Source organism: Gymnoscopelus braueri (assembly GCF_963280865.1).
Source record: "Gymnoscopelus braueri genome assembly, chromosome: 22".
In the NCBI taxonomy this organism is placed as follows: Eukaryota; Metazoa; Chordata; class Actinopteri; order Myctophiformes; family Myctophidae; genus Gymnoscopelus; species Gymnoscopelus braueri.
Genome location: NC_137624.1, coordinates 44762802 through 44775544, shown reverse-complemented (window position 1 = coordinate 44775544; position 12743 = coordinate 44762802). Strand labels below are relative to the sequence as shown.

The following is a 12743-nucleotide window of genomic DNA, read 5'->3' as shown; positions in this document are numbered from 1 at the left end:
TCGGCATCGTGTAGGTTGATAAATGGTTTCAGAAATTATTTAACACTAAAAAAAGTAACTTTGTACACGGTAAAACAGGGCTAAAGTTGGATTTAAAAGTTTGTCAGTGGGAGCCGGCGAAATGTGCGTCTACACCATCTTCCTGCTCATGCGCACTCCAAACTCTGTTCTCCACATTAACCACTTTAACCACCCTCTATAGTCTTACTGAAACCGACTTTAATTACAAATGTAAGGTTTTTTGTTTGTTTGTTTGTTTCTTTCCGCCAAAAATAGCCGATCTACAAGTTCAAAACGCAAACGCGTTTTCAACTTGGAGCTCGGCTATTTTTGCCGAATGTTCCCCCCCAGAATAGGCATGCTTCAAGTGGTTAAGCATTATTCTTTTGTCGAGAACACTTCGGGTCTATAATGCATTATAATGAGCTTATAAGGGCATTATAGCACTCGTTTCAAATGTTTATAATCATGTATGACAACTTGTAACAAGGTTTATGAGGTATTATAATTGCTGGTTATTATGCTCAATGGAACAGCACGTTAGATCTACCATATGCATAATTATAAGCATTTATAACAAGTGTTATAATGCATCATAAATGTGGTTTTAACGCATCATAGACCCGACCTAAACTTAAAGTCTTACACTCGTGTCCGTTCTCACTGTCTCTGCATCCTGTTTATTTCCCCTCTTCCTGTCTCTACATCCTGTTTCTTTCCCCTCCTCTTCCTGTCTCATCTCTACAGCTGCGTATCAGAGGTCCGGTTCGTGGCATGAGTGCTGCTCATGAGCAATGAGGTCATGATGATGTCATCGCCCTGTGACATCATCCACCATGATGAGGAAGTGGCCCTGCCTGTGACATCATCGCTGTTCTGTTCCTGTCTCACATGATATTTACTGGAGGGTTGGACCCGATTGGTTAACAGTACTGTACAGACCATTACCCAATCACAAGCCTCCTTTTCACAACAACACGTTTTGCATATATATATATAATATATATATATATATATATATATATATATATATATATATATAAATATATATATATATATATATGAAATGGGGGGGGAAAGTCTTTGCACAGAACGTAAATTGCCTGTAAAGTTGAGTTGATTATCAAAACAGGCTTTGTTTTCATTCAGATGTGTTCACTGCTACTCTGAAAAGTCAAGCCTTTTGCATTAGAATGTTTTTTTTTTGGTTTTTTTTTAGTTCTTTTTAGATATAACGGTTTTCCTCAACGAAAAAAAAAAACTGAAATCACTAAAGCAGGTATTGGACCATTAATGTCCTCCCTATACATTTCCTCCTAATGTCTTCTTATTCTTATCCATCTCCTCATACCCTCCGTAGTGTCTACCTTATTATCCTTATTACCCTGAGTAGTGTCTTACCTTATTACGATTTGTATAGACCCCCCCCCCCCTCTCCCTCGTTTCACTCTCACCTCAATAAGGCGGTTAGGTGTGAATGATTTTCCTTTCCATTAGTTTTGTTTTGTTTGTCTTTATTTCTTTTTAGTTGTGTTTTTGAGGCTTATCCATGCCTGTTATTGCGGTTCCAAGGACATGTTAAGGCTTCAGCATGATCACGTTTTTGCTACTAAACCTTTCCTACAAACATGCCCTGATGTTGTACACATGTCATGCATATAATACTGTAACTAACTACACCTCCACACGTACTGTATGCAGTGGTGGGAAAAGTACTCAAATCTTTTACTTAAGTAAAAGTATCGATACTGCAACGTAGAGATAATGTGTCACAAGTAAAAGTCCGGAATTCAAAATAAAGGTATAAAAGCATTGGCATCAAAATGTACTTAAAAGTACCAAAAGCAAAAGTACTCATTATGCAGAAGTTTTCACATGTATACAAATCTTTTGAAAATAGCAGATCTACAAGCTCACAACGCGTCACTAAAGTTTTCAAATAATCGTTGTGGCGTAAAAGTACAATATTTGGATCCGAGATGTAGTGGAGTAGAAGTGAAAGTATTGGAAATTAGAAATAGTCAAGTAAAGTGCAAATACCTCAAAATTGTTCAGTACTTGAGTACATGTACTTAGTTACTTTCCACCACTGCACATATGCATGTGTTGTGGACCAACAACACTTGGAATCGCAGGGGGGGGGGGGGGGGGGGGGGGGGGGTGTGTACAGTCACATCAATGCAGCTTTACCGAAGTCGGGTTGTGATCATTAGAGAGTAGGGATGGGACGACAGACGTTATTACATCGTTTATCGTGATCAAAGAAACGCTCACAATAATCGTAATCGCAGAGATTTTAAGTCATCGTGAAATTGTCCTCCTTCACACACCAGAATGAATTAGCTTTTGTTGAGCTGGAAATTCAGTACAACTTCCCAAAAATTGCCGATTTACAAGCTCACAACGCGTTGCGTTGCAACGTGTTGTGAGCTTGTAGATCGGCTATTTTTTGGCGAACGTTCCCGTTCAAGTGGTTAGCAAAAGTGGCATTTTAAGTTTTAAGCATATTTTGATTATCGCACTAATATCGTTAATCGCAATATTTTTTGCCGCAGTAATGGTGACGTGTAATTTTCATATCGTCCCGTCCCTATTAGAGAGAGAGGGTTAGTTAGTGTCTTATTGACCGTATGTACGATTTTAGGCATTTAGCAGATTATGTATGAGAGATGTACGTATGAGAGTTTTGTGTACATTTCATCTGTGTGTATTATATGTGTTAGCGCGCGCATTCCTGTTGAACTGGCCTCACGCTGGTCGCTGCACGCTCTCTCACCTGATTGGGGCTTTGGTGAGAGGGCTTGGTTGGACCTTCACAGGGTTTCAATTACATTTGTCTTTTGAACTAAAACAGAGATGACACTGAGAAGGTGTGTATGGGGTTAATCAATCAAGGCTCATATTGCTCATATTGCCCCCCCCCCCCCCCCCCCCCCGTCTCTGTCTCTTGCCCCTCCCTCAAATTGCTCCAGGGCAGATCAACACAACAAGGTGCGTTGCAGTGTATTGACAAGATGTCTAACTATTCCGCTCGTTTGGTTTGTGGTGTCATATGTATAAGGACTAACCTAACAACCCCTACAATTTAGGTTTTGGTCAGGTAAAGAGATTTAACCATATTAACCCTGGCCGAGGGTGTCTCTATTTTTAGGCATGTCGTTATAGGCAAACATTCTCAAAACTAGCCTAGGCCTATATGTTTACTTTGTACGTGTATGCCGGTATTGTGCAGCGAAAATGGCCGAGCTACAAGCTCACAACTTGTGAGCTTGTAGATCGGCCGTTTTCTTCGTATGATGATGGCGCCAGGCTTAAGTGGTCAAAGCTCCATTGTGCGATTACGCTCAGTAGCGGCCCTTACCGACTAACACGGGGAGTTTACGATAACAACAAGCCTTTGCATTTCAAAACAAGCCAGCTCCTCCCCTTATTGGCCTACGTATCTCTGAAACAACTTGAAACAACTTTACACAACCAACAGATTACAGCAGCCAAAGAGACAAACGTTGCTGCTACTGGCAGGCAGCTTTCATTTATGTTATCATGTCCAGGCGTAGGTAGGTAGTTCTAAAGGTCACTTAGCAGTTAATTTGGTGATTACTTGCCGAGGCAGCTCAGCAAGGGGAGCCCCAAGTCTTAGTAGGAGCTTAGAGTCGGGTTGGATTCTGACAAAACAACAACATGAGGGAATTTGAGCGCTGCGTCTCGATGGAACCATGCAGTGTGCATTATTTTACACACAATGCAGCTTTTAACTTCATCCTATTCCACCCTTCTCCTTTTTTTTTGGCAGCCTGTGGTGGTTCTGATTCCATGACTTCAGGCGTGTAGCTTATCATAGCAAAGTGCGTTGTTTTTATTATGTCCTCTTCGTTTTAACTTAAGTTCAATGCAGATTCTGTTGGATTTGTTAGGTAACTATTATTATTTGTGACGTTTTCTATGTAATGTTCTTTTATGTATCTTAGTATTATAACTGTCAAAAAAAGCTCTCTAAAGACGTGACACAGCTTAGCATGGTCACGTCTCCAAAGTTCCTCTTTCATTAGCGCCTGCAGTATACACTTGTTATTCTTGTTTGACCAAGGTTTTTAAGGCATCGTCGTTAGTATGCATTTCTCAATACTGTAGGTCCATTTATATTTTACAAAATGTGAATTTGAGTTTTATATTTGACAACTTACAAGCATTTTCAGGTTTTCAGTACTGTACAGACTGTATGACTTCAGTAACTAAGTATTCTCAGAGTATGTGTGTGTCAGCTCTGTGTAATACTTTGTGTGGTAGAGCATGCTATTCATGCGTTGACTCTCATAGTATGGGTTTTAACCGTACTTTCATCCATGCCTGTGAACGTACAGGTTTTGATCTATGAGGAAGACGCATGAGTCAGACTATGCAGGTCGTTTCTGAACTGTCGGGAAACGGACTTACGTTGTTGTTTTTTTACACCCCCTACAACGTTGACATGACGTTGATATTGACATGGTATCACACCACTTTTCAGGACATGATCAATAACCATTGCTTTCCATCATAACCTGCATGCTCAACCTTTTTTTGTTTTGTTTTTATTTTCTGCATCCCCCCCCCCCCTTCTGTCTGTCCAGGCATCAAGTTTAGCCAGCGTGACTGTACTTACTTTTGATTGGCTCTTGAACTGCATTCACAACAGGAGGGAAACACTTTTTTCCCCCTTTTTTTTTTTTTTAAGGGAGGGTTTGTCCTTAGCATCAAACTGCGGACCTCGTCGCTTTTGGCGAGGTGAACTTTTCAGCCCTAAAGCCGAATTTATGACTATAGCCGACCTTACAGGCTCGCGGCGCGTAAGGTCGGCTATTTTAGACGCGCCGACACCATCGCACGACTAATCTCAAGTCGGGCCTAAGTTTGATGGTGATGAGAATTCCTGTAGACTAGAACAGAACCATGTGATGTGATGTATACTTTTTTTTTGTAGCATTACCAGGAATGCCAGCCAGGGTATTGTGTTGAACGGCGGGTTAAGGGAACAGACGTGACTCCAGAGAATAGCCTACTGTACCTTTTTTCTTGTAATCATGATGAAATAAGCACTTGTAAAATCTACTGTTAAATATTTTTATTTTTGTTTTATTTTTTATTTTTTAACATGGAGAAGAAGAACGAGAAAAAAAAGATTCACAATTGCATTCAAGTTTCTCATTTCTGATAAGATGAAATTCAGGGGAATATTAGTAGTGAATGTAATACAACTAGGGTTTTTTTTTGTTTGTTTTTTTGTTTTTTCCACAGCTCTAAGGCTGTGTGACAGAAGGTCTAGACAATGGAACATAACAGAATATCTAATAAATTTGAATGAATAAAAAAAATGACTGCTGACTTATGTTTAATTTTAGAAGTTCTACCATTTTCTTATATCAATTGAATGTATAAATAAACACTGGATTCGTTTTCCATGTGTACACGTATTTGCTTATGTCCAAACAAATCCACTGACCATATGACGTAAGTGATATTTTTGGTTAAAACACTATATTCTGATAGTAATCATTGTTGCTATAATAGTATAGAGTGTTTGTTCCGTCTCTCCAGCTCTTTATTAAACAGAAAATACATTTTCAGGTAGGTGACAAAGTTTCAGACAATCAGGAGAGAGTACCCATTTATCAGCTACATTTTTATAGTGTTCCAGTTCCAATTGTGTGTCTGCTCATGTCTTTGTGTCACCACTTCCAATTTCACTTGTTTGATCTGTATCCTGACTAATTTCTCTATCCTGATTGCATAAAATTGGTATCCTGACCTAAAAATGTATTTTCTGTTTATTAAAGAGCTGGACAGACATGGAGACTCCTGTTACTGAACAAACACTCTATAGCAATGAGTATAATCAGAATATAGAGCTATTTAACACTTATTTTGACCAAAGAAAATCACTTACCCTACTTTTAACATAATGTTATGATATAGAAAGAGAACGTGATATCACACCATTAAAATTAATAGCTGAAAACCTCACAAGATGGCGCCACCTGTCCAATTAACGGTTCCTCAAGCTAGTATATATCAGTAAACATATACAAATAATATCCCAAATTAGAGTTTTACTTTTGGACTTACAATGAAGTCAACATTTGTTCTCCCAGAGCTACAAAACATGGAACCAATAATGGAATTAAGTCCTATTTTATTATAAAATCCAATATGGATTTTGGTCTCAACGGATTTCAGCCTATATATATGTGTGTGTTGGAATGTGCAACGCCATGTCAATGACTAAATACATTTAATAGACTGGGTCTGGAACCGGTCTGGAGCGGATACGGAAACGGGCTGTGCCCGTGCTAGGTGCGTGCGTGCGTAGCACCACTTGACTCACTTGGACTTTTAATAGGCGGGCTCTAGTCTAGACCGGATCTGAGCACTGTGTCTGGAGCTGCGATCAAATCCCCTCTGCAGCTTGCAGATCCGGTACGGAGCGGATATACGGAAACGGACAGTGTGCGTACATATTTTTTGATTGTATTGCTGTATTGTTGTATTGTGCTTTCTGCTTTGGCAATGTAAACGTATGTTTTCTCATGCCAATAAAGCCCTTTGAATTGAATTGCGTGCCATGCCATTTTATGTGTGTGTATGAATGACCGGATACAGTAGGCGGCGGGGCTTTGCTCTTAGACCGGATGTGATCACTCGAAGCAGTAAAAAGAAAAGGAAACTGAAACACAATTTTTAGCCGAAACATCCGTTGTGGTGCGACCCGAACCGACCACTAGCTAGCCGTTCTGACTGGGAACGATGTGCGCATGCCCAGAACCACTTTTACCCAGGTAACCTCCAGCAGCAGCTTCACCATCATGGCGGCGGCGCGAGGCCATGTGCAGGATCCCAACGACAGGAGGCTCAGACCTATCTACGGTAAATAAAACCCCTTCCAAACGGGGGGGGAATAACTGACGAACGCGTTACTCGTTTATCCGCGGCGTTAAAGTTTTTTTTGTCGGGACGTCTCGCCGACGCCGTGGTTTAGTCGTTCACGTTGACGCAGTAGTTTCCCATCGGCGTTCTTTCCCAGAGAACACAGTCACAGTGGTCGGTTAGTTAGTAGCGGTTTAGCCTCGCGTTGCTTCACCACTGGGTCGGGTTTCCATTGCGACTCAAGCAGTGTGGATCCGGTCTAGAGCCCGCCTACTGTATCCGGTCATTTGCACGCACCAGGCACCACACATGCAAAGAAACGTTTCCGTATCCGGTTATAGACCGGATACGATAACTTTGCAACGCTAACTTGGATCCCACCACCAGTCTAAAGTGGTGGTGCTGGTAGTATTGTCTCGAGCGGCTCAGCGGCCCCTCGAGCGGCGGACTGACCAAACCGCTCGAGCCGCTCACACATACCTCCAACCTATGGCGGCGTCGCGCGCCCAAAAAAAACAGCAGACCTACAAGCTCACAGTGCCGCGCTGTGAGCTTGTAGATCTGCTGTTTTCAGCGCGAGCGAGACTCTCTCGAATGACAGTGCACACAGTTATAATTCCCCCGCACACACACACACACACACACACACTGCAGGACATCAGAGTTGACAATAATTACATTTGAACAGTACAGAAGCCTTCACTGTGTGTTGTGTCGTGTTAGAAATGTGTTAAAGTGTTATTAAAGTGGTTATAAATGGATAGTTTTGTGTGGTTGCAGTGCAGAAGCCATGCAGCATGTCTCTCTCTCTAACTCTATCTCTCTCTCTCTATATAAAGCTAACGTTAGCATAGCTGTTTGACAGCTAGCTTTAGCTATTATTAGCACTTCATACTGTCTCTGTGTTTGTCTAGCAGCATGCTAGCTGTGTGTGTGTGTGTGTGTGTGTGTGTGTGTGTGTTAACAGCATGCTAGTTGTGTGTGTGTGTTAACAGCATGCTAGTTGTGTGTGTGTGTGTTAACAGCATGCTAGTTGTGTGTGTGTGTGTGTGTGTGTGTGTGTTAACAGCATGCTAGTTGTGTGTGTGTGTGTGTGTGTGTTAACAGCATGCTAGTTGTGTGTGCAGTAGAAAGAACTGAATCAATAGTTAGTTATTATATAATAATAGTTAGTTCATGCTAGGTGTGTGTGTGTGTGTGTGTGTGTGTGTGTGTTTTAGCAGCATGCTAGGTGTGTGTGTGCAGTAGAAAGAACTGCATCTCAATATGAAATAACATGCTAGTTGTGTGTGTGTGTGTGTGTGTGTGTGTGTGTGTGTGTGTGTGTGTGTGTGTGTGTGTGTGTGTTCTAGCAGCAGCAGCATGCTAGTTGTGTGTGGAGCAGAAATAACTGCATCAATAGTTGGTGTTTAAATAATAACTAACTATTATACAATAACTAACTGAATTGAGTACAAAGAAAGGACCCAAAATGGAAACAAGCCATAGTGCTTTCTTGGGTTTTAAATCCTCTCAACAGACCTTGTATTGAACTGTACTTCCCTGTGCTTATTTCTGCAAACTGTTAATACAGTATTCAATCAATCAGTTAGTTCACGCTAGTTCTCTCTCTGTGTGTGTGTGTGTGTGTGTGTGTGTGAGCAGCATGCTAGTTGTGTGTGTGGAGCAGAAACAACTGCATCAATAGTTAGGTGTTATATAATAATAGCTAGTTAATCCTCTCAACAGACCTTGTATTGAACTGCAGTTCCCTGTGCTTATTTCTGCAAACTGTTAATACAATATTCAATCAAAAATCAATCAGTTGTGTGTGGAGTAGAAAGAACTGCATCAATAGATAGTTAGTTATTATATAATAATAATACTAATAATAGTTTATTAGCATTAGTTTATGCTAGGGGTGTGTGTGTGAGTGTGAGTGTGTGAGTGGAGTATAGAGAGAAACAAAAGAAAAGGGGGTTTGGGGTTTTAAATGATGGTTATTAACTGGTATAGTGGTGGGCTGTGTGTGTGTGTGTGTGTGTCCATGTCTTAAACAGTTGAATAGTTTAGCAAGCTTAAAGTTTCAACGTGCTACATCATAATAGACCATAGTGTGTGTTAGATAACACAACAGCAGCAGTGAAGGAGGACAATATAGCTTCACCGCAGGCCTTTTGTAAAGACTTTAAATATTTGTATTAACCCATTAAGACCTGAGGCGATTCTTAAAAATATTTTCTAAATCCTAAGTTTTTTGAAAAAAATCTAAAAAAATGTTTTCAAGATTAAAAAAAAAAAAGCAGATCTACAAGCTCATAGCGCGGCACTCGGTGCCGCGCTATGAGCTTGTATATCTGCTATTTTTGAATAGCCAAAGAAATCTAAAGTGACACAGATGCGTCTTAATGGGTTAAGAGTTGTATTTGTGTTCGTATTTACCGAGCAGTGTTTTTGTTAAGCAGCAGGTCTATGGTGGTGGTGTTGACATGACAGTCAAGTTCACTGGTGGAGAACGACTGCAGTGTAACAATGATGACCCACCAGCTGCAATAACGTTGTTCTGTGTCACTACTATATCGTGATGCCATGCACAGTGAAACGCCACCGTTGTGTCTACAGGAGGAGAGCAATGTTAAAACGCAGATTAAAACGAGGGCACGATAAACGCATTAAGACCGGAAACGCATCTGTGTGTCGTCTTAAGATTTCTTTGGGCTATTCAAAAATAGCAGATCTACGAGCTCGGAGCTTGTAGATCTGCTATTTTTCTGAAAGAAATCCTGAAAATGTGTGCAAATCTTTGAATAGATATATAGATTTTTAACTCAAATCTTTGCGTCTGGGGGTGAGGGGGGTCCCTGGAACAAAATATTTTCAGATCGGGGTCCGCGGCCAAATAGATATCATTTTGGGAGGTCCTTGACATGAACAGGTATGAGCACCACTGATATTACAGCAACATAGGTTTCCCCCCCAAAAAAACTGTTACTATTTAGAAGACATTTGTAGAATCCCCCCAGAAGCAAAATATTTGAGTTAAAAATTTTCACTTTAAAAAATATATATAGATATTCTAAAGATTTTCACGAATTTGAGCTTGTATATCTGCTATTTTTGAATGGCCAAAGAAATCCATGCAGCGTAACATACCATCACACACCATCTGTAGGGTACAATGTCATTTATTTCCCCCTCTCTCTCTCTCTCTCTCTACCAAAGACCATGGCAGTGAATGACAATTAGCTTTGCCGAAAGCAAGATTACAGACAGAAAGCTGCAGAATATGATGCGCTGCTACTTCTAGCCAAATGCAGCCGGTCATGGAGTAAACGGGACAGAAAAAGGACACATTTGTTTATGATGCGTAGTCGGCACGTAATGTGGGGGGAAAAAAAACATTAAATGATACCAGCTTTCTGTCTCAGGTCATACTTTATGAATCCTCACTGGCACCGCTCAGGGTTAAATATCTCTCTCTCTCTCTCTCTCTCTATCTCTCTCTCTCTATCTCTATCTCTCTCTCTATCTCTCTCTATATATATATTTCTATCTACCGGTATCTAGCACCAGGAGTGCCCTTTTTTATTTATTTTTTATTTTACACATCTGCATCAGACAGCATATGGCTATTGAAACAAATACATATGCAATTACGACGTACAAGATGTGCCTGTAATAAATATCACACCACTAGGGCAGCCGGCGGTTCCGCGCACCGCACAAGGTGCCCTTTTTTTTTTTACTTGAGCACCTGCCCCTCAAAATGTCTGTGCACGCCACTGATTGCGTGCACTGGGGTGTGTTGGCTGTTGGTTGGTGCACTGGTATGATCGGTACGCCTGAAACTCGTCCACTGAGAGAGGTTCTGTGGTGCATAAACTAAGCGTGATTAAAATGCGATAGCATTTTTTAATCGCGTTAATTTTCTGTAATTAATTAATCGAAATTAATCAGTTAAAGTCCCAGCCCTAATATATATATATATATATATATATATATATATATATATATATCTCTATCCCAGCCCTAATATATATATATATATATATACATCTCTCTATCTCTATCTCTCTCTCACAATGGGAAGCAGGATTGCATAGCAAGTTTCTGGTGACTAGATTGCTGATTAGGGTGAATTTTGTTCATTTGGGCGACCGGAATAGTCAGATAGCTTTTAGACAGTTTGAGCTAGACTGGGTCAATTGTGGTGGGGCAGGGGCACCACTTGAGTTGTCTGGGTTTGCCGTTTTGGTGAATGTGGGGGGTGTTTGCAATGCATATTTGACCCCCCCCCCCCCCTCCCCCGCCACCATTACCTCATCTCCGTCCTGTAAGGACTGAGGTCGGACATGTCATGTGTGGTTCCCTGATTTCAGAATGAGGCCCAAAGACATGAGGCGTTATCCTGGCTGGTTGAATGTGTAGGCTATTGTACATTATGCTCACTGTAATTGCTGGCCAGCAGGTGCTGTCTGAGCTGGCTGGGCATTGTCTTGTCTGTGCCACTACTGTTGACCTTAATCCAGTCAATCAGGGTACGCATATGTGTCATTTTAGATTTGAGCCATAACCATTATTTTTATACTTTGGCTATTAATAAATAGTAGATTTACAAGCTCATCTGCTATTTTTGAAAAATCTTGATAATTTGTGCAAATCTTTGAATACATATTTTTTTTAAACAACATTTTTAACTCTTAAATCTTTGCTTCTGTTAGGATTTAGATTTGTATTGATATTGATTTTGTAGAATCAGAACCTCAGGCCTTAATGCAGGAGTGGGCAACTTTGATGATGGAGAGGGCCACTATATTTCCACACTCACTCCAGAGGGCCACATTGCATATACTGTCTCTCAGTATTTTAACTTTTTTTTAAAATTAATGCCATTCTATGTCACACAAAAGTAGCAAAAATAGACGATCTACAAGCTCAAAACGCGTCGCAGTGCGACGAGTTTTGAGCTTGTAGATCTGCTATTTTTGCTATATTTGCTAATCCTGATTTTCTTTTGTTGCCGTTTTTGAATTGGAAGTAACATTTTTATTCAATTTCAAATGCATTCAGTTATACTCATGTTAACTTTATGAACTTAAATACAAATACATTGGACATAAAAAAGACAACAGAATTGTAATACTAGTCATGAAGCTACTAATACAGACTGAAGTCATTAAAGCGGGTCATGTTTGCATGTTTAGAATCATAACAGCTGAAATCAATAATCTGCGGGCTGCCAAAGAAAGTATAAACTAATGGTTAATTAAAGTGGTTTACACAGATGCCTACCCGGTCTTAATTGATTAAAGAAGACATAATGGTCTTGGTTCTCTCATTCTCATAGCTTTTGTATTTTCAGTCTTCAAACCAAACCTTCTATTTTGGTGCATTTGGTCAGTCATGCTGTTGTCTTACAGCATGGCGCTGTCATCATTATCAGTGTTCACACACAAAGCTCACTTAATAGCACGTCATTGGTGATGTGTGAAGGTGTTATTGAAGATACAGACTAGACCAGGGGTCTTCAACAGGGGGTCCGGGACCCCTAGGGGTTCCTCAGGGTTACTACAGGGGGGTCCGCCAAATCTTTGTGTGATATGAATTCTATTTTCACATTAACCACTTGAACCCTAGCATCCCTTTTCTGAGGAGAACTTTAGCCAAAAATAGCAGATCTACAAGCTCACAACGCCTGCGAGGCGTTGTGAGCTTGTAGATCTGCTATTTTTGGCTTAGAGGTTTTTTGTGTAGAAGGAAAAAAGAGCAGACCAAGTAAAAAAGAAAAACTGCAACTACATTTTATACAATATAGAGGGGGTCCCTGCTTCATCACTCTCTCAGCTAGGGGGTCCTTGGCCTGA

General features: G+C 40.5%; 3 protein-coding genes across 3 annotated transcripts in view; 2 read left to right on the top strand and 1 right to left on the bottom strand.

The window, feature by feature from the left end:
- Nucleotides 1-989, top strand: part of LOC308077762 (phosphatidylinositol transfer protein beta isoform-like) — a 42332-nt gene extending 41343 nt beyond the window's left edge. The window contains exon 12 of the mRNA XM_080418672.1: nucleotides 748-989. The gene's annotated coding sequence lies outside the window, so the exon portion shown is untranslated. The remainder of the gene's footprint in view (nucleotides 1-747) is intronic.
- Nucleotides 1-12743, bottom strand: part of LOC308077758 (BRCA1-associated protein-like) — an 801007-nt gene that overhangs the window by 508511 nt on the left and 279753 nt on the right. The gene's annotated exons all lie outside the window — the stretch shown is intronic.
- Nucleotides 6774-12743, top strand: part of LOC308077754 (N-alpha-acetyltransferase 25, NatB auxiliary subunit-like) — a 61482-nt gene continuing 55512 nt past the window's right edge. The window contains exon 1 of the mRNA XM_080418656.1: nucleotides 6774-6900. Coding sequence (XP_080274782.1) covers nucleotides 6789-6900 — 112 coding nt within the window. The 5' untranslated portion in view covers nucleotides 6774-6788. The remainder of the gene's footprint in view (nucleotides 6901-12743) is intronic.